Below are 25830 nucleotides of genomic sequence, written 5' to 3'. Positions count from 1 at the left end.
TAACGTGATTGCATTACGCTAACAACGTTTAAATTAAATAATACTGATCCTTTTTTTCTTATTAAGAAAATATTCAAAATGGAACAAGTTCATTTTAGAACACTACTTGGCTATTCAACAATAGCTCCTGCTTCTACTCAATCACAAATGAACATGTGTCTAAAATAATTGAAATTGTAAACACAAACTGGATACGTGTTTATCTATAATTGGATAGAAGCAAGAGCCACTACTTGCAGAACTTGTAGCAGCCAAGTAGTGTTCTTTTTGTACAGTGATATTAGAGGTTTGCGATCATAATTTAGAACAAGGACTTGATAATGGAATAAGAAGCATTACCCTTTAAATATGGCATTTTATTACACGAAAATACAACTATTTTTGCTCTATTTCTAGGTTTGGGCCGATGAAATTTAATGAAGGCCGCTTAACTGTTCTTCTGAACCAACCAATTGACAGTTCATCTGCAATAGGGGTCATAACTGTCTCAACCACTCATTTAACTTTCTCAACTACTCACCTGCACATATATATTTACAAACTACACCATAATCTTAGGCACCAACCTAAACACTCAAACACCCTCTCATTTCTCTACCACCATGGTCTTAGCCAGTCAAGAAAATTTGGTCTATGGCATTAAGCTTTCATCGGTCGGGCCAGCCAGGGTTACCGGTTCGGACGTGGTTCATAACCCGAGTGGCATGGACTTGGCTATGAAGCTTCACTACCTTAGAGGAGTCTACTTCTTTGATAGCCAGGCGGCCCAAGGCATGACCACTAACCGCATAAAGGAAGCTATGTTCACATGGTTATGTGTCAGCTACCGGACATGCGGCCGGTTTCGGAGATCCGAATCCGGCCGGCCCTATCTGAAGTGTAACGATTGCGGTGTGAGGTATCTTGAAGCGCAGTGTGATAAAACCCTCGATGAATGGCTAGGGTTGGACTGCTCTCTTCAGAAGCTGCTTGCTTCTAACCAAATCATTGGCCCTGAACTATTCTTCTCTCCAGTTGTTCTCTTCCAGGTAATTTTTTTTATTTTTTAAATCAAAGAATATCCAGACCTTAAAAAGTTGGCAGTAATTTGTTACAAGTTGAGAAAAAAAGTTACTTCCCTTTTTCTATATGATTATTGTGATTGAAGTATTTGAGAGCAGATTAGTTTTATCATTCGTGCTATTTTTAGCTTAACATCAAACTCGTTACAAATTTTGCGAAAAAATGTTGCGAAAAATAAAAGAAAAAAAAATTCGGCCGTTTAACCTGAAGGACAAGACATAATGAGTTATAACTTAACATTACAAATTTATATAAGTAATGCAATTCATACAATATTTTTATACCACCTTAGGTGACATCTGATGTGGACAGCCACATCATTTGAAAAATTTGCAAAACCCCACATCATTTGAATAGTTTGCAAAACCCAAGAAAAGAAAGGAGAAAGACTCCTCATATACCACAACCATCATTTAATTAATTAGTGTATTAAATAATGAACTAAATTTAAAAATATAATTAATTCAAATGATATTTTTAGGCAAGTTCTAAGAGACGCTGATGTTCCCAATCTAATAGTCATTAATATTGGGCATTAAATTTGATTGATTGGCTTATGATGACTTAGCATGCAACACTCTTAAAAGCTAAGGGACAAACCAACCTTTTGGTATTTTTAGACAAGGTTTGAAAGGACGCTAGTCGAGCGGGAGGTTGGATCTAGTATTTAGGGATCTAGCATCTAGGCAATTAGACGGGATCTAGGCAAGTATGTTTTATCATATATCATATAAGTATTTTTTATATTTAAAAAATACATAATTGTATTGGGATACATAAATTACAATAAAATAATATATAGATTATAAAGTATTAGAACATATTAAAAATACGAGGAACAAGCTATAATGAGTGTATGATCAGTTATTCGACAAGTCTCTTATATTTTATTGAAAAAAATAAAATGCAAAATGAAAGTTGTCGATTTTCTGTTTAGGTGAGAGTTGTGATCTAAGTGGGTGCCTAAGCGGGTCTAAGCAGTCTAGGCAAGTGCTTAGGCAGGCTAGGCGGACGCCTAAGCAAGTCTAGCCGTCTTTTCTTAATATTCAAACGTTTAGGGATTAATCAGGACGATAACCATCCGTCTAGAGTCTAAATGGCGCTAAGTGGAAATTTTTAAAACAATATTTTTAGGTATAATGCTTTATTTTCTGCAGGTTACTTATTTCAAATGTGGAGGAATATCACTAGGCCTCAGCTGGTCTCATGTCCTCGGAGATGCATTTGCAGCATCAGATTTCATCAACGGCTTAGGGCAAGTCATGTCTGGTCTGGAGATCAGCAAGCTACCAAATTATGCAAATCCGAACACAAATGTTCAACAAAAACTTGCAAAAAATCCATCACCACCACCACTCTCCATCAGACACGTGGACTCGGTTGGTGACTATTGGATAAGTCCCAATAATTGCAAGATGGAAACATTCTCGTTCCCTGTAACTGCCACGCAGCTAAACAACTTGCAAGTCAAGATATTAGGTCCAATTCAAAGTGACCAAATTCCAATTTTTGAACTTATTTGTGCCCTAATTTGGAAATGCATAGCCACAGTTAGAGAAGGGCCACAACCAAAATTGGTGACAATTTGCAAAAATGACACAAATAATAGAACAGAAGGTAACAGTCAGACTATAAGCACAGTCGAGGCAGATTTTAGGGTTTCGGATATGGATCTGAAAGAACTAGCAAACTTGCTAGCCAAGCAAGCCGGCCAGAACGAGAAAACACGAATCGAAGAGGCCATAGAGAAAGAGAATGGAGTAGCTGATTTTGTTGTGTATGGAGCCAACTTGACGTTTGTGAACTGGGAAGATGTCGATTTTTATGGGTTGGAAGTGAAGGGACATAAGCCGGTTTGCGTGCATTATAACATACAAGGTGTTGGTGATGAAGGAGCTGTTTTGTTGCTGCCTGCTGGGGCTAAAGAGTTGGGTGATGGAGGAAGAGTGGTGACTGTTATTCTGCCAGAGAAAGAAGTGTTTGGGGTCAAATCTGAGTTGAGGAAAAATGATCTGCTGTTTGGTAATGAGCTTGAATGAGTTAGGGCATGGGTGGTAGTTAGGGTTTGGTGTGAAAATGATTGAACTCTAGGGCTTGCCATAGGGTTTGAATCAGAGTAGGCAACCGCTAAAAAAGTTGAGAAAATATGTAAGAAAAATAATTGAGCTCTAGGGCTCCCGTTGTTTATTTTCAATAAATCTTTATTTGGGCAATTTTTTTTATTCCGAACACTGTGGCATTGTGTTGTCATCTCACTTATATTGTAACGTGTGTTTTTATTTTTTATTAATATATTTTATAAGTGAAAAATATCAATCATGTCATTTACTTATAATATAATGTACAACGTAATAACTATTTCGAGATGATAATCTCTCACGTATTACTTTTTATTAAAGCTTTGAGACCATCATTAAATTATAACTGAGGAATAATGTGACATGAAAATTAATTATGTCCTACCTACCTTCTGAAGTATCTCAAGAGTCTTTTTAGATTAGCCACTGACGAGGGTCGAACTTACACTGTCATGCAAGAGCTCAATTCCACCATTGTGGTAAATGATCACTTGCCTAAAAGTACTTTGTTAATTTTATGCTTTGTGATCATCAACTGTACAACTTTACCAATCGAAAACCTAGACACAACCACACCTTCAAATTACAATTCCTGAGCCCTAGAGGACCCTCCTAATAAATAAATAGAATGAAAAGAAGACACACACTCTTCAGCATAAGCAAAAGCAGCTAGAGATGAGCAGCACTATTCTCTGTCGACGTCTCTACAACAGTGATGAATTTCCTGTTGACCTAGCAAGTTTGAATTTATAAAATGGGTACACGATGAGATTGATATGTGTGATGGTCCTAAGATATAGTTTGAGGAATAATTTATGCACACTTTTTTTACACGTAACACACCTCTCTTCATTGTAATTTTAAGATGAATAAATTGATTGAACCATAAGCAGTGTGACAACTATATGGTCCATTCATATTATCTACATTACATGAATCACCTAAATTTTATTTTAAAAAGTACGTAAAACTGAAATTGATTAAACTCGCTTTCAAATCCAATTAACTAGAGCCCTTTCTCTACTTTACAACCGTAAACCAAAAACAAACTAAACTAAGTAGTGATATGTTGAAATATCCCACATCGTCCATATCACTAAGAAAAGAAGAGTTCAAATATCCTAACTCCACTCCAACTAATACCGAGGTTTTTTGTGATAAAACCTCACACCTAACGGATTGTTGAAATTTGATCCAACGGCTACAATTATTGTAACTTTTAGAGGAGCCTCCTATTTGTAGCCGTTTGATCAAATTTCTACGGCTCGGATTATTTGATCCTTAGGCTCAGTTTTTAGGGATCCGGAGAGGGATCTAGGTTCTGGGTTCAAATGGAGAGGGTCTGGGTTCTTAGTTCAAATTCTGATGGCTTATATGTTGATGGTGGTATTAATATAAATAAAAGAGACAGAAAACATGCTTCCATCAATCAACCAAACAAAAAAAAAAAACATTAAAATATGCGATCGAATATATACCCACCTCGGTACACCCTTTAAATAATTCAATTTCTATCATTTTCTGAGTTATGAGAGAGGTCATTTTGCGGTTGGGTTCGAAAGGTCTAAAACCAAGGTCACTCACTGACAGTGATGAGGAGGATAGCAACCTGCATGGCCAAATAAGCCCTAAATATACGAAGAAATAAATTAGCTAGATTGTTCTTTTTATTATTCTGGACGAGTTGGAAATCAGCTTGAAACAAAAGACTCTCTCTCAATGGAGATTTGGATGAATACAATTAACGAGTCACTGCTCTAGTCTATCCACTACTTGTTTTTGAAAATTTGAGGTCAGAGGGCATTCTGATTTCCATCTAGGATGACCGTGGATCCCATCGTCACTGTGTTGTCCTGGGGATAGGGGGTCAGTTTACCGGAGAGTTAGCCATTTTCTAATCGCTTTGAGTGGGAAAGAAGTATATCATACTTTGCAGTTGATGACTTATTTTCTGGGGTCTCTCATCTTGTGCAAGTTTAGAGAGTAAGACTAATTTGGTAGACCAAACCTTATGTGTAGCTTGACTCACTTAATCTATTATCATTCTTAAAATCAAAAAATAAATACAAAGAGGACACTAAATATGTTATGAGCATATGTTTGATAAGCATTTAGTTTTTAGTTTTGTGCTTGAAATATGGAGAAATTACATGGTGCAAGAATGATGCACAAAGAGAAAACTAAATTTAAAAAAATAAAAAACTATCTCAAGTTTGTTTTGACTTTAAAATTTTCGCTTTTATTCTTGTATATTTCTTTCCTTCTTTCCAGCACATTTCTTCGCCTTTCCTTTCTTCTTTATAATTTATCTCATATATTAAGAATAAAAAGTGAAAATTGAAAATAAAAAACAAATTAGTATTTTGTTTGTTTGTTAAAGGGTGCGTTAAAGGGTGATACCCGTTGCACATGTAGAGAGATAGAGAGAAAAAAACGCCCACTAATTAAACCCAGGTTAGATTCTCTCCCTTGTGAGAGCCTTTCTCTCTGCTTGAGGGTTTTTCTCAGTTTTATCTGAGGGTTTAATTTCAATTCTGTGCAGATCGGGGGCCGCCGACCCTAGCTTCGGCTGGGCTTCCTTCCTTTGGGCCTTTCTCGGCTTGCTTTAGGTTTTTCTGTTTTGGGCCCATGCTGTTGGTTGGGTTTTGCTTGGTTGGTCCATTTTGTTTGTACATGTACTTCGAGTTTTAACAATAATGATAAAATAAATGGTAAAGTAAATAGTACCAGTATTGATTTTTTAGTGTAAAAATATAATTTTTTGTTAAAGTGATTTCGTTAAAATTCTCTATTTTATTTCGCAAGTTGTAAAGCAAATTGGCCAGTTGTAAAGTTAATCAAATTGGCAAGTTGCAGCTTTAAGGTTTATCCATACGGAATAGTACTTGCCTACTTTCTACTCAACAACTCTATGTGGCAATTCACAATAATTTCGTGTTTATAATTAAAACTAATTTTTTATACAGTACAGATTATTTATACAAAAATCAAGAGTTTTAAAAAGGGAGTTAACGAAAAGTCTGTGGTATTGTTCACTTTAACGAAAAATCACATTTTCACTAAAAAATCAAACATGATACTATTCACTTTACCCTTTATTTTGTCCTTATAGTTAAACAAAAAGTTTTCAAGCATTTTTCATTAGTTTTCCTTTTAAGAGATCATCTCGGCCACGAAGAGTTACCAGCAAGTACTGTTCATATACATATGCCTACTTGGTTATTGAAACTTAGAGCAATGATGCCCAAACTTTGGTCCAATAGAACCTTTAGTTCTTGAACTAAAAGATAATGGGAGACAAAATTTTTAAACCAAATTTACAACATCCACATCATTAAATTTATAAAATTTGGTTTTTCTAGCATTCCCCTTAATTAAAAGTTCATAAGTATTCCTTAAATTTGTTATAACGTGAAAGAATAGTCATTTTCGCTAACTCAGTTAGAACTTCCATCCAAAGTAAAGAGTTTAAAGAAACGAAAAGTGAATTGAAGTTCTGCCGCCACATTATTACAAGTCCAGGTACGAATACCCACGATTATTTTTTTGAGAGACCAAAACTCTAACTAAAATTGAAGGTCGATTCCTCCAATGTTCTCATCTTGTATCCGATGAGAAGACTTGTCCTCCACCTCATTGAATACAATTTCAATTGGGAATAATTCAAGCTCACATGGTACTGAGTCAGAGTTGGCAATAATGTTTAATCAAGCAACAAAGTCTAACAAAACCTTATGTACATTATATCTTGCCTCTAATTACGATTGTCACGGACAGGGATTACATCTTTGCAAATTTCTGTTTTAACCTTCCATCTGTTTAGCATATTGAAATACTTTCCTTGCTTGGCTAGGGTAAATATGGTAACTAAATGGAAGCTTGAGTTCCCTCTGTCAATGTCAACCATGACTAAGAAATTAGGGAAGATACATCTGCAGGCATACATAGAACACCGGAGGAGCTATTTTATAGTTGATCGGACGATCCTTCTCTTTGCCGGCGCATTCGAGCTCCCCATGACATATGTGCTTCTCTTGTAGCAGCATCCTTGTTCATGCTTCTTCTCTTCAACTCAGAAAGCTGACTTTGCCATCGATTCCTCCAGCTGCCGACATCCTCCTCTCCCTGAAATTGTAAACAATCGAAATTGAAATTTAATGCCATTCCGGAATAGGAAAACAATTGGCTAATAAAGAGCTAATCTTGGCCATTTCCCTTTGATATTATACTACCATATATGTTAATCTTCATGCCTCGATATATTTCTGGATTTCTCGGTTGTCTGAACCTTCGAAATACTTTAATCATCGAGGCATGAAGATTAACGTGTATGGAAGGTTCAGACAACTGAAACCAAAACTGTCATCGAAAAACAACTGTTATGAAATGAACGAGGCTGCCAAAGCACAAGACGAATTAAAATCCCTCAAAATCCCAATTGAATACACCCCTAGACACCGGAGATTTGATATAAAACAGAAAGCTAAGGATATAAAACCATGGCTTCTGAAACCAGAACTAATTCCAGCAAATACTTGCAATTACAGAGGCCGGTAAAACCCACCGAATCAAAGCTCAAAAAAAAACAAATACAGCACCAAGATTAGAAATTGAAAAAACCCCAATTAAGATTCAGAGATTTTCATAAAACCCATATCAATAATTTGGAGAAAGATCGAATTAAATTAACACCAAAATCATCAGAAGATTTAAAAAAAAAAAAACCTCATCGTATTGGCATCGTCTTGCAGAGAAGGCAAGGTGAAGACCCCTGGCCATGTCTTGATCATATAAAGCTCTCCTTCTCGAATCAGACAAGGTCTCGTAAGCCTCCTGAACCCGGATAAACTTCTCCGTATACTCCTCCACCAGACCCGGAGGCGACACGTCCGGATGGTACTTCCGGGCCAGCTGCTTATACGCCTGCTTGATTTCGGTCACGGATCCGGATTCGGGTATGCCCAGAAGCTCGTAGAAGGTGAGCTCCTTGTACTCCGCCACCCACCCATCGTTGATGGCGGCCTTCGCTTTGAGCCTGAGGGGCCCGGACAGGTTCCGGAAGGAGGAAACCGATTTGGGGAAGAGGAAGCTGGGTTTGGGGTCGGGTATGGGTATGTTGGTAGGGATGGTTGTGTGGGATGTTGGGATGTGGAAGCAGGAATCGCTTCCCGTTCCTGAGATTGCTAATCCATAGCTCTGCATCTGTCCTCTCTCTCCTCTCTCTCCTCAGCAATGTCTTTTGCTTTCTATCTTTTGTGTATTTATCTTGGATTTTGGAGAAGATCAGAATAAAGAATGTTCAGAAAAAAGTTGAAGGGAAATATATAATATTTGTGGAGTGGATTGGACATTATATTGGACTAATGTAATGTGTGTGTATATACATACCATGGGCTGTTGTTTCAATGGGTAATTTGGTAGTTTTGTTTTTGGGATGTGACATTTCGGTGCTCTAACGTCCTAATAAAAGAAATACAAGAGATAGATGTCCTAATAAAAGAAATACAAGAGATAGATACGTTTTTCTTATTCAGAGAACTTTTGTGATGAGACGGTTGATAGTAAAAATAAATATCTATGGATAAGAATTTTTTTTGTTTCGTCAATATCACGTTTTAGTCAACAACTTTAAAGTGGGTATCAGGTGAAAGTTTACGTTAAATTATGATATCCGTTACGTTAAAAATCACATGGGAGAGAAAAAGAGAAACAAATGAATTGTTGGAGTGAAAATATTTACTCATGTTGCTAGCTTACAACGTGTGTATCAGGTTTGGTCAACAATTTTAAAATAGGTGTTAGGTTGTAACTTGTGTTACAGGGTGATATTCGTTATATGCTAGAAATTACATGGAGAGAGGGAAATCAATTAATTTTTGGACATGAATGTATTTTTCCGTTTCGCTAGTTTACAAGGTGTGTATCACATTTTGGTAAAAAAAAATTAAAGTAAAATTAAAGTGGAAACTTACATTAAAGGGATAAAATATCAGTTACGCACAATTTTACATGGGGTAGAAAAAGAGAGAACAATAAATTTTTGGACAATTTTTTTTTTCCTAAAACCATAGTCAATTTGATTAACAAAAATGGCCAAATTACAATACTTGAAATATAACAACACCCCAAAGAGGAGGGTTCCAGCAACACTTAAAAATGAAACGATGAAAGCCATCCGAGACTCGGTCAAAAAAAAATAAACCAATATACTACAGATCAATCTCGACCGATTTGACTTCTTGGCAAGCAAGAACTGAAGGAATCAGCCTCTCAAAGCCGAGATGCACAACATCGCCAGCGTAAAGAGACAAATCTACATCAGATCAGGCAATAATTATTGAATAAAGTAAAAACCGAGCACATTCGTCATCTTACAAAATAAATCACAATTTATTTTAAATGGTTTCATTTTTAATTGCATCGATGTTTTTTACATAAAAGTTTTCCACTGATTGAAGTGATTAAGTGGGAGAAAGTATTGATACCATTAGTGATGGACTGCAGTCTATTTCAAACGTAGTTTCAAGCGGATTTTCAGATTTGGGCCCAAATTATTGGGTTCACTCCCAAACATGACTGATGCAATTCCACGTCAGGCCCACTCTAAAGTGGTCCGACATGAGGGAGCATGTTAAATAAAGTAAAGTTTCATGTTAGCGGTCTTATAAAACAAATCACAACTTATATCAAATTATTCCACTTCTAATTGCGTCGAGGCTTTTGCATAAACATCTCATCTCTATTGAATTATAGTAACCCCTAAAAAGTCACTCCTAAAAAACAAGGGAGATCCAAATCCTTGCAAGAGATGCAACGTGAGATAAATAGCACAAAACTAGAAGAGATTTTTCAGTTTGCAAATAACATGGTCTAATATACCAAATATCATACTACAAGTAGTTGGATATAGGAGAGATGCCCAAATTTATTATGCAGGTAGAAAAAAAATTTTAGTGTGTAGAAAACACGATCTGGTACATCAAATGTCTTAATACAAGTGACGAGATAGAAAAAAGAAGCCAAATGTATTCCGCAGACAGAAGTATGATTCCAGGGGGGAAACCATCCCCTCTGTCTGGAATCTATAAGGAAACGTTGCTTTGTGGCCTAGAGGGTTCTGGAGGTGTTTGCGCAGAGAGAGAAAGTATGCAAAGGTTTATACATATAATTATTTTTGCAAGGTTTGTATCTGTTATCCCAATAGATGTGTCATTTTATGAGTCACTAGCCTTTATGCACGTGTTCACGCACGTGTAAAAGATATTTTTTGAATCATGGCATGCTACGCGTGATTTGTACATTTTAAATATATTTATATGCATGCATTAATAAAAGAAAAGTCAAATATTTGAAGTAAATGAATAATTTTAGATCATGCTAAAAGAAATCCCTCATAAACTAATTAAATCAGCTGAATTCACATAATAAAATCAGTCTCTATATAATTTACATTAAGAATAGAGAATATATTATTTAATAAACAATTGATTGAATCACATTATTGTTAGCCCATTATGAGACTAAGTCTACCCTCTCCCCTTTAGTATAGATAATATCTTTTGTTTAAAAAATAATAATAATAATTTGACAATTAATTTAATCACATTATTATCCGTGTGTGAAATACTTTTTTATAACCAGCATTACACGTCTCTTAAGATGTTTCGAACGTGTTTAAAAATAAAGAAATTGAATCATATTATTACTAACATATTTTGAGGTACTAATTAAAAAACAAAACAAAACAAAGCTGCACCAAAAAAAAAATCCATTAAAATTACAAAATTACCCTTGTATTATTTTATGCATTCTTTTTTGCTGCTTTTGATTTTTTATTGGCTAAAAGGCATTTTGGCCATATTATTTTTTGTCGAAGCCGTGACCCCAAAGCGGGGCTCTGAAGATATACATTAAATCATATGAGTAGGACATTTTTGTGTGTGTGTGTGGTCTGATTATAAGCATTGGAGATAGAGTATTATATTGGAAATATTACAAAATAATATGTTCTTTACACGTGAGAAGTTACCGAAGCATTTTATTATTAAACCACATCATACATCATGTACTAAATGGTTACAATATTAATAATTTTAGACCATAAAATTATGAAGTAAACTTATTCTTATAAATAATGAGAAATGCCAAGGAAACTTTCTCAAGAAGGGACTATTCATGGATTTTTTGTCACTCACAATTTAACGTTAACTTTTGTGTCAACATTATAATATATTATACCAAAAACATAAGGTGACAAAAAGTCTATGGAAAGTCTCACTTTTGAGAGAGTCTCCTTAGTATTTCTCATAAATAATATATTTTAAGTATTGCTAGGTAGACTAAATTTGTAGAGTAAATTTGCAAACTAAACGATGTGTCAACAATAAGAAATAAACACATTAATCAACACGTAAGTAATAATCCAATCATCAACTTCTATATCATTTAGTTTACAAAATTTAATCTACACATTTAGTCTCGTTAGCATTACCCATACATTTTTTGTCACAACATAAATATAAAAAAAGGCAAACATGAACATTGGGATATTAGATCATCTCCAACCCTTGGGTTAAAACCTAAAATTTTTAACTCATAAAATTTAGGTTTGACCCAGAAACAATTTTTCTCCTCCAACCTTTCTAGGTTAAATTTTTAGTCCAAGACTATTAAAAGAATGAATTTAGGATAATTTTTTTCTTAAAGTAACCCTTTGAAAGGAAAAAAAATTGTAGACTATCCTAATTTTATTTTATGAATATTATAACTTAAAAATATTTAGATTTGAATAAATATTGAAATATTATTAAATCGACATTATGAAACTTGTGGAACACTATGAAAGAATATGAAACACTTAAAATAATTTTTTTAATTACTATGGCATTTAGATTTAAATTTGGACCGTTAGATCTTCTTTTTTACTGTTAGATTTGATCATATCAGATCTTAGCCGTTGAATATAATGAATTTATAAATACAAAATAAAAAATATGCCATATATGATGGGCCAACCCCCACTAACTTAGGGAAATCTTAGGCTAAATTTGTCCCAGAAATGAGTTTTGGGTTAAAACTCATATTTGCCCCAAGGTTGAAGTAAGTTGAGATAAGTTTAAAACCTAAAATTTGAGTTTTATTGTAAGAATTGAAGTAGGTCTAACAGTTATGTTTGGCTAATTTAGTAGTTTATAATGAAGGGTGGAAAGATAAATGCAACAATTTTAGAAGGTCATATATTACCCACGAGATAGAAAATAAACACCCTGCAGAAATATAAAAAAAGAATTATAAATTAAAATATCTTGTTAAGCATCCATGCTTATCAGGGCTAATAATGTTGACAATGATGTTTTTTACTTTTTTCTAAACTTGTAAACACCATGCTCTGATAAATAAACTACTTATGAAACTTGGTACAACTGTCAAACCAATTACAATTTAGCGTGATTCGTACGATTCTTGTTAAACAAGTGGGTTAACCCTTAAGTCTGTCAAAGGACAAGCATCCTATCAGTTTTAGTTTTTCTGTTTGCTAGCTGTTTATAGAGAAATTTTCATTGTGACCAGAATACAAGTTGACACACCCCGATCCGGAGGATCCAGGTGTGCTGGCCGTCACGTGAGCGTGACGTAACCATAAGTGCGACACGGAAGCGAAATAATAACATACACAAGACGAGTTAATACAAATACATAAATTCAGAGCATAGGTTTAAGTGTAGTCAAGTAGGACCATAATTTAAAGTACAACACCCGCAGGTGAGTCCTACATGCAGTACGTCTGTCAGAATGCCGAAAAGGACCTCGAGAGTCACCAACTGCTAACTAGAACCTGGAGGGGCGCAAAACAAAATGAGTGGGTCAGTAAAACCAAAGATTTTCCAAAACATTTCATTTAAAGCATTTCTAACCCCTCACCGTAAAACCTGTATACTTTCCCAGAAAATATATATATATAAAACCATATGAAATCTCAAAACTTAAATCCCAATCTTTAACATTTTTCAAGAAAAACATGTCATGCCATAAATCAAAATATAAATCAGGTGAAATAAGGAATCAATCGGAGACCCTGCAGTTGGTCCTATACGATTAATTCAACAGCTCAATATCCCACTAAGCCGGAGTCACCACCGTGACCTGTACGGCCCTACTCTGCACATCACTCGGAACTACGTAAGGTAGTCTATACGATGAAAGGTGTAAAAATACGCTCTAGTGCTTCTCTCATCATATCATCAGCGCGCATAACTAAGGTCACCCACTAGTCGGAATCACGCCTAGTGATCTGTACGACTAGCATGTCGGAACCCTCACATGGTCTGTACGACATCCACCTACTTGGATCCAAGACGAGCGTGCGGTGTGGTGAATAATATAAGCACTAACACCTAGGGTGCAGGTTATGAGCTCAAAACATCTCAACAACAACCAATTCAATGAATAAATGAACTCACCTGACTTACCTGTGCCTCCACTGCACCATGCAACATGTATGCATCATATATCAATCATATAACTCATATGCAATTCACATTTTTCAAATAATTCTATGCATGGCATTTTCTAAAACATATTTTCACATAAAATCATTTTCTGGGAAAAATCAATAGTATAAAGGTAATACGAAAACAAAACTGCCCACTCACTGATAAGTCGACGGGTCGTAACCCCCGTGGCGTCCCTGGATGCGGTCGTCCTCGGGATACGTCTCACCTATATGCGAAACAACTATAAAAACGTTAATTTTAAACACATCACCAATATTTCGAAATAACTTCTCATACGATGCTCAATTTTGGTATATGAATATACCACATCGACCTACTCGACGTCACGAGCGTCGGGAAATTTTTAAAAACAATTTTGGACCCCCCACGCACCCTCACGCGCCGGCTAGGGCTCGGCCCTACGCGCAGGCCACGCGCGGCACGTGTCATCTTCTTCACAGGGATCGCCAGACTGGTTTTTCCGGCGGCCCGATTCCGGCCAAACTTTAAACATCTTGTTCTCCTTCGTTTTTCACCCATTTTCTTCGTATTATATATCAATTTGAAGCCCTAAGAGTGTACTATCACATTGGACAAGTTTTAGGGTCTAAAAATCAAGAAATCTCACCGAGAAAAATTCAAGAATTCGGCCAACTTTGAAACCCACGATCCCGACGTCAAAATCCTTCAAACGAACGTCCCCGAGCTTCCTTAGGACCTCACTAAGCTTGCTATAAGCTTGAATTTCCCTGAAACACAACATTTTACGTTCGCATGAACAGTGACCAAAAACTGGGGTTCGGGTTTCAGGGGTTTTTCGAAGGTTCTACGTCCAACAAATAGCACCATTCAACTCAAAACTTCAAGAGGGTGAAGAATCTTACCTTGGTTGCTTCGATCCACTGAGTTTTGAAGGGTTTTGGTGGTGGTCCGTACGTTGAGGGTGAGGGAGAGAGTGAGAGATCGCGAGGGAGAGAGAGAGAGACACGGGGGAGGGATAGGAGGAGAGTGCAGATTGTGTGTGGTCCAAATCAACCCTAACCACACAAAATGAAATGTCCTTAATCAAATTTCAAGCTTTTCCAAAAACTTAGGGAATTATGCATACTAAATATCATGACACACACAGACCTTGATACCCGTCAAGGGTAATTCCGTCAATTCACGTCCCCGATATTAATCTCGGGACGGGCTGTGACACAAGTAGTACATCATGTATTTGAATATAAGTGGTTAGAAATTATTTTTTTTAAGTTATTAATTTTTGACACATATATCTTACCATTTGTATAAAACACGTGATGTATCACCTGTATGCTACTTACATAGAAAAATCTCTTCCGTTTATGCGGCGGGGCTTGGAAACTATCAAACCCTAACTTCAAGAACTCCACCGAAAAAGGAGGAGGAAAAGAAAAACCCTACTCCCCATTGGAGCATTAGGTTTGTTGAGGGTACGAATCTCTCACGTTTAAAGGAATGTTACTTGTTACTGATCTAATTTTTAATTGAGATGATTAACAAAAAGAGAAGGAAGTTAGGGTCATCTAAGGACATCAGGAAAGTAGAGATTAATTGCATGTGCTTATGGATTTTATGATAAAACTTCTACTTCTTTTATAGTATAAAAGTTGATTCCCATGTGAAACGCCAACGTCTATTTACGTACTCAACCTTACCCTCTGACTTTCTTGAAGTTTATATGTCGAGTTTTAAACAAAATCTACCCGTGGGCTCTCAACATAGCTAGAAGGAGGATTCCAAATCTTTACTCTAGCATCTGTGTATTTACACGCATTAAAAAAAATCTTAATCGTTATATTAATCAAATGAATTTTGATCCATCCACGTCAACTTAGTTGTATTACATTCTCTGCATAGTATCTCATGTCCCTTATTTTCTTCATCCTTCCCTTCCCTCCTCTAATTTTTCCTTTTTCCATATCTCATTTGACAATCCATAAGTTTTAGAGTTGGGAAGCTTTTTTCAATATCATTTTTCCTCTTATCAGTTAAGATTAATCCTGCAATTCTTCCTTTTTCAATAATTGTAACTCATAACATAAACTAAGAAAATAATATGGAGTTGGAAAGCTTTAGTTGGGTTCATCGGTTTCTATATAAAAGGTTTCTATATAAAACTTAGGAACAAGAGGGAGACGGTTTGAAGAGAGATCGTATGATAAAGAACAGAAGAGTGAGAAATATGAACTGAAAAAATAGGGGAAGGATTGAAGCGGTGGAATGATTTCGTTTTTGGGTGGGGGAAGAAAGAGAGAAAATAGCTGAAAGTGATCAAATGTGGAGGCCATGATTAGGGTTTGGTAGAGAACAGACAGGAAGGAGAGAGATGAAAAGCGGTGCAAACAAATGTAAAACCTACAATTGTTCAGACCTGGGCTGATGTGAAAATGCACCAATGCTAAATTTAGATACTCAGAAACCTACAAGATGCCAATTACTCAGATAAATGAGAAAGATAAAGTTGCTGATTATCCGATGACGAATGGAATGTAGACAAGCTTAGAATTTAAAAATTCACAAGCTTGACCAAAAACGCTTTTAAAACTCGAATTCAGATTCTAAGAGATCTGGAAATCAATATCAAATTACTCAAGATTGTTTTCACGAACTATTTTTTAAAAGAATCCATATTATATAAATTTCTGGATTACTATTAATAGTATTCTTGATACCACACTTCCTCACCTTCTCAGCCACCACCTACATTTTTATGAAAGATCCAAAAATCATAGGGCAATCAACAATTCGAATGATATTTTTTTAATTGACAAAAAAGTAATAATTTTTTTTGGTACACTAGAGGCTAAAATAATATGTTCAGTACTAGTATTTTAATTAGAAAAATATTTGGCACCTTCCACAACTAGACATTTTAAAATTTTTTCCGGAAACAATTTGACATGTGTCCGAAATATTTTTATTGTTGTGTTTTTGATGATTTTTTTTTAACAAACAATAGTATTTACACTAAGAGAGTCAGAAAGTGAGCTAAGCCTTACAATGGGCTTGTCATAATAATGTAGTTCAACTTTTCCTTTGGTAAGAACCGAGTCTAAGACCTCTCATTTACAAATGAAAAGGAATATCAGTTGACCGTAGTACTAAGTGACGTGTTTTTGATGATTTGAATGTGTATATATGTCAAACTACGATTTGCTGAAATGATGAAGTACTCTTTTTTTAGTGTCCTAGTACTTAATTGTGTTACTAGTACTACGGTTTAGTAACATTCATTTCCACTTAGAAAATCACAAGTTTAACTTACTATTTGACAAGTTCAATGCCTAATCACTATGACCTCATTTTGAAGACCTGTGAGAATCAAATGCATATTAGTCACAAGATTATATTAGTTTAGATCCAAAGGTTTAAATTATTTGATAACTTAATAAAGCAAAACTAACTTAAAATTAGTCATGAACCATTAAAAAAGTCTTTTTCGTCGGCTAAATGAACAGTCCTTCTATAAATTTATTCATCGGCTAAATATTAAAAAATAATAAAACTTAAAGGTGGACTCTTGAGCTAGGAAAAAAAGAAAAAGCGAGAAGACTGTTTTACAAAATGAGTGAGTTGTGTTTGAATTGTTAATAATAAAATATTCTAAGTTTATTAAAATAGAGAGTGTTGTTAGAGATGAAAAATTAAACTGAGTGGCTAAAATAGTTTTTTGACGCTATTCACTTGCTAATTTAATAAAAAGATAGAACTTTTCTTGGAGATGCTCTTAGTAGAATCTAGAAAGGAACCAAAGAGCATAAACCACATCCAGTCCAAGGGCATAATTTCAATCTTCCTCTACTTCTTTGGTTACTTTGTGTAAAAGAAATTAAGTTAAAAAAATAAAAAAAAAGGTTGTGTCAAAAAATTGACAAGAATGTGAAGCCCCATGGTTTTGGAAAACCCAAAAATAAAAGACAAGAAATTAACAAGAAATAGATACTTCCCAAAGATATAAGTATTGCTTAGAGACCGTTCAGTACATATTTTATTTTTAATTTTTAATTTTTGTTTAACACTTTTGAAATCTAAATATAGAACTTTTGTTTTGTAATCATTTTTAGTTAAAAAAAAATATTGAAATTTAGTTTTCAAAATTTGGCATCGAGTTTTCACTCTTTAGGACATATTTACTTACAAGGAATGAAATTTGAAAAACAAGAGCATCATTGTTATTCATATGTTTACCAACAACCACTGTTTCAAAAATTCCTACCTAGGCGGCTGGCCATCAACTTGATTAATCCTTAGACATTTCAAAATTAAGAAAGGGCTTAGGCGTCTGCTTAATCTACCTATGTGCCCACCTTGCCCGCGCTGCCTAGACCCACCTAGGCACCCGCCTAAGTCGCTACTTTCACTTAGACAAAAAATTGATAACTTTCATTTTGCATTTTAGGGCGCCTATACCTCTTTAGGCGTCCGCCTAGTTTGCCTGCCTAGACCCACCTAGACACCTGCCTAAGTCACTACTATCAATTAAACAGAAAATAGATAACTTTCGTTTTGCATTTTATTTTTGTTCAATAAATTGTAAGAGACTTGTTGAATACTTGGATGAACACTCATTAAATGTTTGCACCCCATATTTTCAGTTTGTTCTAATACTTTAATCTCGCTCTTTTTTTATTTTACAATTTATGTATCACAATACAATTATGTATTTTTTATGATATAAATATACTTAAATCCACCTAGGCGCTAAGCCTTAGCTCATCACCCGACTAGCGTCTAACATCTTTTAAAACCTTGCCAACAACCAAAAGAATGAAAAAGTAGACGAGTCTCAAGTTTTGGGTATTAAATACCTGAAAGACAAAATATATCTTGTTGACATAAAGGAATGTTTATCTCATACTCATTTCTGCTCATACTCATGTTTATACTCATTATAGTTCAAACGTCCAAAATACCTTTAAAAAAATGCAACACGAATGACATGAAAATTATAAACAAACCAATTTGTTAGACTGGAGTGACACCATTAACAAATTGTGTCATGCCGACGATGGCAAATTGCAACAAAATTCTAGCAATAACAACAGCAGTGCTTACTTTCTGTTACCATTTTTTTCATAGGCAGCCACTCTTTTCCTCTTTCTTTTTTGGAGTAAATTGTAGCAATGATCCTTTAACTTTAATCAAATTAGAGCAAAGATCCTCCAATTAAAAATTCATTATCATTAGTCCCTCAACTTATTAAAATGTATAGTTATGGTCATTTTCATCAACTTCGTTAGAATTTTGTCAAAATAAGTTATGTTAAAAGAAACATTGCTACAATTGGGGTCCCTCAACTCATCAAAACATGTAGCTATGGTCATTTTCGTCAATTTCGTCAGAATTTTATCAAAGTGAGTTATGTTGGAAAGATCATTGCTACAATTGAGGTAAAGTTGAGAGACCATTGCTTCAATTGAATTAAAGTTAAAGGACAATTTCTCCAGTTAGATTAAAGTTGAGGGACCAATGGTAATGAATTTTTAGTTGAGGGACCATTACTCCATTTGAATTAAAGTTAAGGGACCATTGCTACAATTTACACTTCTTTTTTGTTTCCATTTTCTCTCGAATTGGTATTGTCAGGTCAAGTTTTCGTGGCTAAAGAAGAGCAAGACAAATTTGCAAACCGAAGTTCGAACCCTCGGTCACTGCCCAGGTGCCCAGGAAGATAGGCAAGCACAGTTGGCATAGACAACATTTACTTACAAGACCCCTAAGCTATGGTCAGTGGTGGAGCCAGGATTTTGTAATAATGGGGTCATGATAAATAAACTTCTCACAAGGAAAAACTTAATGAACTAACCTACTTATAAGTATAAATATATGTGTCACTTAATACTATTGTCTAGTGCTATTTTTTTTCACTTGTAAATGAGAATTCTTAGGTTCGAATCTCGTGCATGATGAGTTGACAACCAATTCATTCCCCCACCCTTTAGTATAAATATTTCGTTGTATTAAAAAGATTACAAAATATATGTAATCGGTTGCCCTGAGTCTTAGAAGAATGTCATCATGATCACATTGTATGTCTTACGTTACAAATACTCAATTATTAGATCAATTTAATCCATTGAAAAGAAAACTAATATTTATGATAATGTAATCAAATTCAAGACTTAATAGAAGATAGTTGCTGAAACAATTAATGAGAGACGTAACTAAGTGAATTCTGTAATATTCTAATTAGCAAGTGAAAGATGAACATATGTAGTGCACAAACTGGTCAAACAAAGACCAGCCCACATGAATAGGAAGTAAAATTCATATCTCCAATCCAAAGGAAGAAGCCAAATTCCAAATGGATGGTATGCAAAATATCTAGCACTGCTCCACCTACACCATCAAATTTGGTCTTCTTTGAACAAACTATGTGGTCAAGAAAACAAAATACAAGGAGTAGCACTGGGTTATTAACTTATTGGGGTCGTGAGCATACATTGCCCCTAGTGTAGCTTCGCTACTGGCTATGGTGACAAGCTACACTTATTTGTTTTGTCGTCAAAAGAATTTGATGTCAAACTATAAACGAATGTACCACAAGGTATTTTATTATTAAACCACAACATCATTTAATAGATGGTTAAATTAAAGACAATATATATGATTATAGACCAGAAAATCATGAAGTAAAATTATTCGTATAGTTTGTGATAGTGAAAGTAAAAGAGTCTCACATTAGTGAAACGAGAAATCTTGCAAAGGCTTATAAGAGGTTGGGTTACTCACCACATTGCCAATTGATTTTATGGTAAAACCTCAACCTTCTTCATGGTGCTTCTCGTCACCCAATTTGTGTAGTCCACGTGTTTAGCTTGCAAGGGCTTATAAGTTATAAGAGATTGAACTACTCATATTGCCAATTAATTTTATAATAGAACCTCAACTTCTTATTGCCTTTTAAGTTCTAAAGAAACTATAAATACTTCACGGTGGCTATTACATAAATAAAAGGGCATGCATGAATATTAAATAAGATTAATTAGAGTTCTGATTTGGCTGATTTAATTGTTTTTATATAAATAATAGAGTTTCTATCACAATCTACAAGAAAGTAAAGAACACAAGATGTATCGTGGTTCACCCCAATGTTTGGGTTACGTCCACACTGATGTTGATTGTATTTCTCTCTAACTGTATGAATGTATGGATTACAAGTGTGAGGGGAGTCCCTCAGAGAAAGAGAGAGTTTGAGGGAGCTCTTTGGTTGTGAGGATGAGAACTCTTCTGTTTGTGATGGTGAGAAGGCTTGAGGATTGTGAGAGTGAGGATGCACTTTTATAGACTAAGGGCTCATCCCCTTTTTACATATTTGCCCATTCATTTATTACATAATTACATTTGAGTCCCCCAAGTATTTATATGAGATCTAAATACGGAGGTCCTAAGTATGGTACAAACAGTAGTCCCCCAAGTCTTCAGTCAAGAAAGTCTTTTGGCTGGAGACTTGAAATTCAGTCCATGTGTGGGCCGAAGTAACTAGATGTCGTCTAGAACTGATACTCGATATGAGGCGGTGCCCAATCTAAGATGATCCTCAACCAGAAGTAGCACTTGTTGTGAGGTTGCTTGGTTTGTGGCTTATGTTACCTTGGTTGGCTCAGCTTGTGGCGTTTGAACATGAGAGAGTCTCTTTTATAGAATAAGGGCTCACTCCTCAATACATAAATGATGGGCTAGAGTTGATGCTCGCGGCGAGGAGGCTACTCAGTAGGCGGCGATGCTCTCTAATAATGGTGAGGGAGTCCCTTTTATAAAATAAGGGCTTGTTCCTCAATACATAAATAATGGGCTAAGTCCCCCAAGTATTTTTATGAGGCCCAGTTGAGGCCCAATATATGGTACATAATGTAGTCCCCCAAGTCTTCAGTTAATTGGGTCTGTTGGCTGGAGACTTCAAATTGAATCCATGTATGGGCCGAAGTGGCGGTTGTTCGGAGGCGGCATTTGTATACCCTGCATTGAAGCTTTGTAGGTGAAGCTTTGCAAGTGAAGCTTTGAAGCTGGAGCCTCTGTAAATGAAGCTTTCGAAGCTAGAGTTCTGTAAATGAAGCTTTCGAAGCTGGAGCTCTGTAAATGAAGCTTTCGAAGCTGATTGACATGAATGATGCTCATGAATGTTGACATGAGTGATGCTCATGAATGTTGACATGAATGATGTTCATGAACTTCAAAGCTGATTGACATGAATGATGCTCATGAATGTTGACATGAGTGATGCTCATGAATGTTGACATGAATGATGTTCATGAATGTTTATATATAATTGACATGAGTGATGTTCATGAATATTTATGTATGATTGACATGAGTGATGCTCATGTATAATTTTGGAGTACTGGACGTACTTTTGATCACCTGGTTGGTGATAATAGCGGCAGGTTGCCGAATAATTTTGGAGTACTGGGCGTACTTTTGATCACCTGGTTGGTGATAACAGCGGCAGACTGCCGAATAATTTTGGAGTACTGGACATATTTTTGATCACCTGGTTGGTGGTAATAGTGGCATGCTGCCGAATAATTTTGGAGTACTGGGCGTACTTTTGATCACCTGGTTGGTGGTGATAGCGGCAGACTGCCGAATAATTTTTGTGTGCGAATGCTACGCTTTTGATCACCTGGTCAGTGGGCAAAAGGCTGCAGTCTTTTTGTGCAAATGCTACGCTTTTCTTCAAGAAGTTGAATGACAACCCATTAACAAACGGGATTTGCAGAAAGTCCACACCCTTCTTCCTTAAGCTTTCTTTTTGTCTTCCTTATTCTTCAAGGGATTCGAGTAAAAGTTTTAAACCGTCAAATGGGTTTTCTGAAATCTGAATGAGTTTTGCTTAAAATTGAAGAGAAATTATTGAAGTGGGAGTGAGAGATGTGGTGGGTTTATAGTTAAGGGAGTAGAGAGAGAGAGTGAGAGATGAGATGGCTCGTGGGTTTTCTGGGATAGCTTTGGGTTGTTGGGTTTGTGCAGATTCACGGCGGAGGTGAAAATTGAGAGAAAACCGACATAGTTTTTCGTGTCGATTCCCACAGACACACCAAATGTTGATGCACAAAACCTGAGGGGTCTTGGAACAATGTAAATCCGACCGTGAATCTGCAAGAAAGTAAAGAACACAAAATGTATCGTGGTTTGCCCCATTGTTTGGGCTACGTTCACACTAATGTTGATTGTATTTCTCTCTGACTGTATGAATGTATGGATTACAAGTGTGAGGGGAGTCCCCCCAGAGAAATAGAGAGTTTGAGAGAGCTTTCTGGTTGTGAGGATGAGAGCTCCTCTGTTTGTGATGGTGAGAAGGCTTGAGGATTGTGAGAGTGAGAATGCCCTTTTATAGACTAAGGGTTCTCCCCTTTTTACATATTTGCCCTTTCATTTATTACATAATTACATTTGAGTCCTCCGAGTATTTATACGAGATCTAAATATAGAGGCCCTAAGTATGATACAAACAACATAAATAAAAGGGCGAGCATGAATATTAAGATAAATTAGAGTTCTGATTTAGCTGATTTAGTAGTTTTTAATGAAGGGCGGAAAGATTAATGCAACTATTTTAAAAGGTCACACATCACCCACGATATAGATATATTTAGCCCACATAACAAGTAGTAGACAACTGCAGAAATAAATTTCATAAAAAAGTACTATAAATAAAGTAAAATATCTTTTTTTTTCTTTTTTTTTTTTTGGGAAAACAAGTAAAATATCTTGTTTGGCATCCATGCGTATCAGGGCTAATAATTTTGACAATGATGGCTTTTCATTTTTGCTAAACTTGTATGCACTATGCTCTGGTAGATGAACTACTTATGAAACTTGTACAACTGTTAAACCAAAGATAATTTAGCGTGACTCGTACGATTTTTGTTAAACAAGTTGGGTTAACCCTTAAGTTTGTCAAAGGCCAAGCACCATATCAGTTTTATAAGTTTTTCTGTTTGCTGTTTATGTGGTGGGGTGAGTGTGGGGGGGCATGGAAACTACCAAACCCTAAATTCAAGAAACACAGAAAAGGGGAGGAAAAGAGCACATCAGAAGACATGTCATCTGTTGCTGATCCAATATTTTATTCAGATGATTAATTTGTTAAAGTTTGGGTATGAGAGCGTATGAATCGAAGAAGGAAGAAAGAAAAATCACAGAAATGGAGATAGTGATGGATTCTTCTCCAAAATCACAGAGGATTGTTTTCTTTCATTTTCACACTAGCACACACAATCATGCACCGCATAACGGTTAGTTACGCTGATGGAATCTCACTATTATATCAAAATTACAATATGAGCCCTACATTTCATAATTTTAACCGAAGTGAATACACAACTACGTACAAGACTTATTTCTACTAACATAATTAAAAGAGAAGGAAGTTAAGGTTGGCTAAGGACATCTGGGAAAGTAAGCCTCATCCTTCCCTTCTCTCCAGCAATTTAGCTAATATAGCTTTTTTAGACTATTCAACTGCTAATTTGACAAAAATTTAAAATTTCTCTCGAAAATGCTCTTAAGAATGAGGACCCATCCTCTCTGGATCCTCTTTGTGAGGATCCTCAAATTATGTATGTTTATCATACGTCGTGCGGTCAGAAATAATTTAAAATATTTTTATTTTAAATTAAATATAAATAGTATCTAATGAAAACTAACTGCACGATATACGATGATCAGACATAATTTGAGGATCCAGATCCTCTTCGGAGAGGATCCTCCTGGCATAATTAAATCTTTCTCTCCTTCTTTGGGTTACTTGTGTAAAAGAAATTAAATATAAATAAAATAAAATAAAAGTTGGGTCAACAAATTTATAGGAATGTGAAGATTGGAAAAAAAAACACTAAAAATAAAAGACAACAAACGTGAAACAGATACTTAAGATATAGTTATTGATTGGTGACGTTAAATCTTGTCTAGTAATTATTTTTATTTTTTTTTAAATAAAACTAGAAAATTAATTTTTAAAATTTAGCATTGAGTTTTATTTTTTAAGATATATTTACTTGAGAGGAAAGAATTTCTAAAAAAATGAGTAATATTTCTATTCATGTGTTTATTAACAGTAAACGGAATGAAAAAGTAGGTGAGTCTCATGTGTTGGTATTACATATCGGAATAAAAAGACATTAATATAGGGGCTTGCTAATTCCATACACATTTCTTCTCATACCTATATCATATAAGTAAACATGCCCTGAAAAATTGTTATGCCGACGATGGCAAATTGTTAAGACTCGAGTGACACCATTAACATAAGGGGTCATACTTGTTAACAGAGAGGTTGTTTATCCCGCATACTCATTAGCACAGGGGATTGTATCCAATTTGTTAGACTCGAGTGACACCATTCGCACAATTTGTTATGCCGACGATGGAACACTGCCACAAAAGGACTCGAGCAATAACACCTGTCACCAGCAGTGCTTACTTTTATTAGGCCGCAGTTTCGTCGCCGAAGAAGAGACGCACAGATTTGCAAACCGAACTCTGTCACTGACGGATAACCCCAGGTGCGCAGATTGGCAGGCACAGTTGGCACCGACAGCATTTACACACATGATACCTAAGCTATGCTGACAACCCCTACTTATTTATTTTGCCGCTAAGGAATTGTTATCAAACGATGAACGATGAAACCCAAAACATATTGTAGAGGGGATTAGAAAAAGAATAATATTTGACTACTTAAAACTTTTAGTGTTCTAATTACAGAGTTTTGTGATTATGATCATAATCGTTCATATTATGAATCACACTGTAAAGATCATTTCTGAAAAAAATAAATTAAAATTAAGGTCGTTTAGTCAATCTATTAAAGCAAATACGTAAACCGTTCGTAATGCTTTTACTAATACAATTCATTTATTTTTAAACAATTTAATGACTAAACGACCTTAGTTTTAATTGATTTTTTGCAAATGCGATATTTATATGATGATTTATAATATGAGCTTTTCGGATTATAAACACAAACTTCTATAAATTGATAACGAACAATTTTAAAAAATTTTGAGTATGAATTCCTACTCATCTTTGAATAGTCAAATATTGTCCTTAAAAACATTTTCTCTATGAGCAGTACAAAATTATGTGGGAGGACTTTACAAATCCCTACTTACGAGGTATCATCTACAAAACCTTCTCACATTGTTTTGTAGTGTTCGTGGATTGCTTCT

The 25830-nt window shown here is 35.3% G+C and overlaps 2 protein-coding genes across 2 annotated transcripts; one reads left to right on the top strand and one right to left on the bottom strand.

Annotated features, from left to right (window-relative positions):
- Positions 1-547: 547 nt before the first annotated feature.
- LOC139194882 (protein ECERIFERUM 26-like) lies at positions 548-3275 on the top strand. Its single transcript, XM_070819859.1, has 2 exons — positions 548-1028; positions 2220-3275. The coding sequence occupies exons 1-2, from the start codon at positions 603-605 to the stop codon at positions 3099-3101; spliced, it is 1308 nt and encodes a 435-aa protein (XP_070675960.1). The 5' UTR covers positions 548-602; the 3' UTR covers positions 3102-3275.
- Positions 3276-6830: 3555 nt separating this feature from the next.
- LOC139194883 (chaperone protein dnaJ 20, chloroplastic-like) lies at positions 6831-8588 on the bottom strand. Its single transcript, XM_070819860.1, has 2 exons — positions 7866-8588; positions 6831-7265 (listed from the first exon to the last, which is right to left on the bottom strand). The coding sequence occupies exons 1-2, from the start codon at positions 8340-8342 to the stop codon at positions 7107-7109; spliced, it is 636 nt and encodes a 211-aa protein (XP_070675961.1). The 5' UTR covers positions 8343-8588; the 3' UTR covers positions 6831-7106.
- Positions 8589-25830: the final 17242 nt, after the last annotated feature.

The sequence above is a fragment of the Malus domestica genome, chromosome 04 (genome assembly GCF_042453785.1).
Source record: "Malus domestica chromosome 04, GDT2T_hap1".
Classification (NCBI taxonomy): domain Eukaryota; kingdom Viridiplantae; phylum Streptophyta; class Magnoliopsida; order Rosales; family Rosaceae; genus Malus; species Malus domestica.
The sequence above is the reverse complement of the archived record's forward strand: the minus strand, read 5'-3'. Positions and strand labels throughout refer to the sequence as shown.

What these genes read in the sequence shown, in the direction of transcription:
- LOC139194882 (XM_070819859.1), top strand. Translation starts at nt 603, where the DNA reads ATGGTCTTAGCCAGTCAAGAAAATTTGGTCTATGGCATTAAGCTTTCA. An exon ending in CTCCAGTTGTTCTCTTCCAG is followed by an intron (nt 1,029 to 2,219) that starts GTAATTTTTTTT and finishes TATTTTCTGCAG; the next exon opens with GTTACTTATTTCAAATGTGG.
- LOC139194883 (XM_070819860.1), bottom strand. Translation starts at nt 8,342, where the DNA reads ATGCAGAGCTATGGATTAGCAATCTCAGGAACGGGAAGCGATTCCTGC. An exon ending in GACGATGCCAATACGATGAG is followed by an intron (nt 7,266 to 7,865) that starts GTTTTTTTTTTT and finishes TTACAATTTCAG; the next exon opens with GGAGAGGAGGATGTCGGCAG.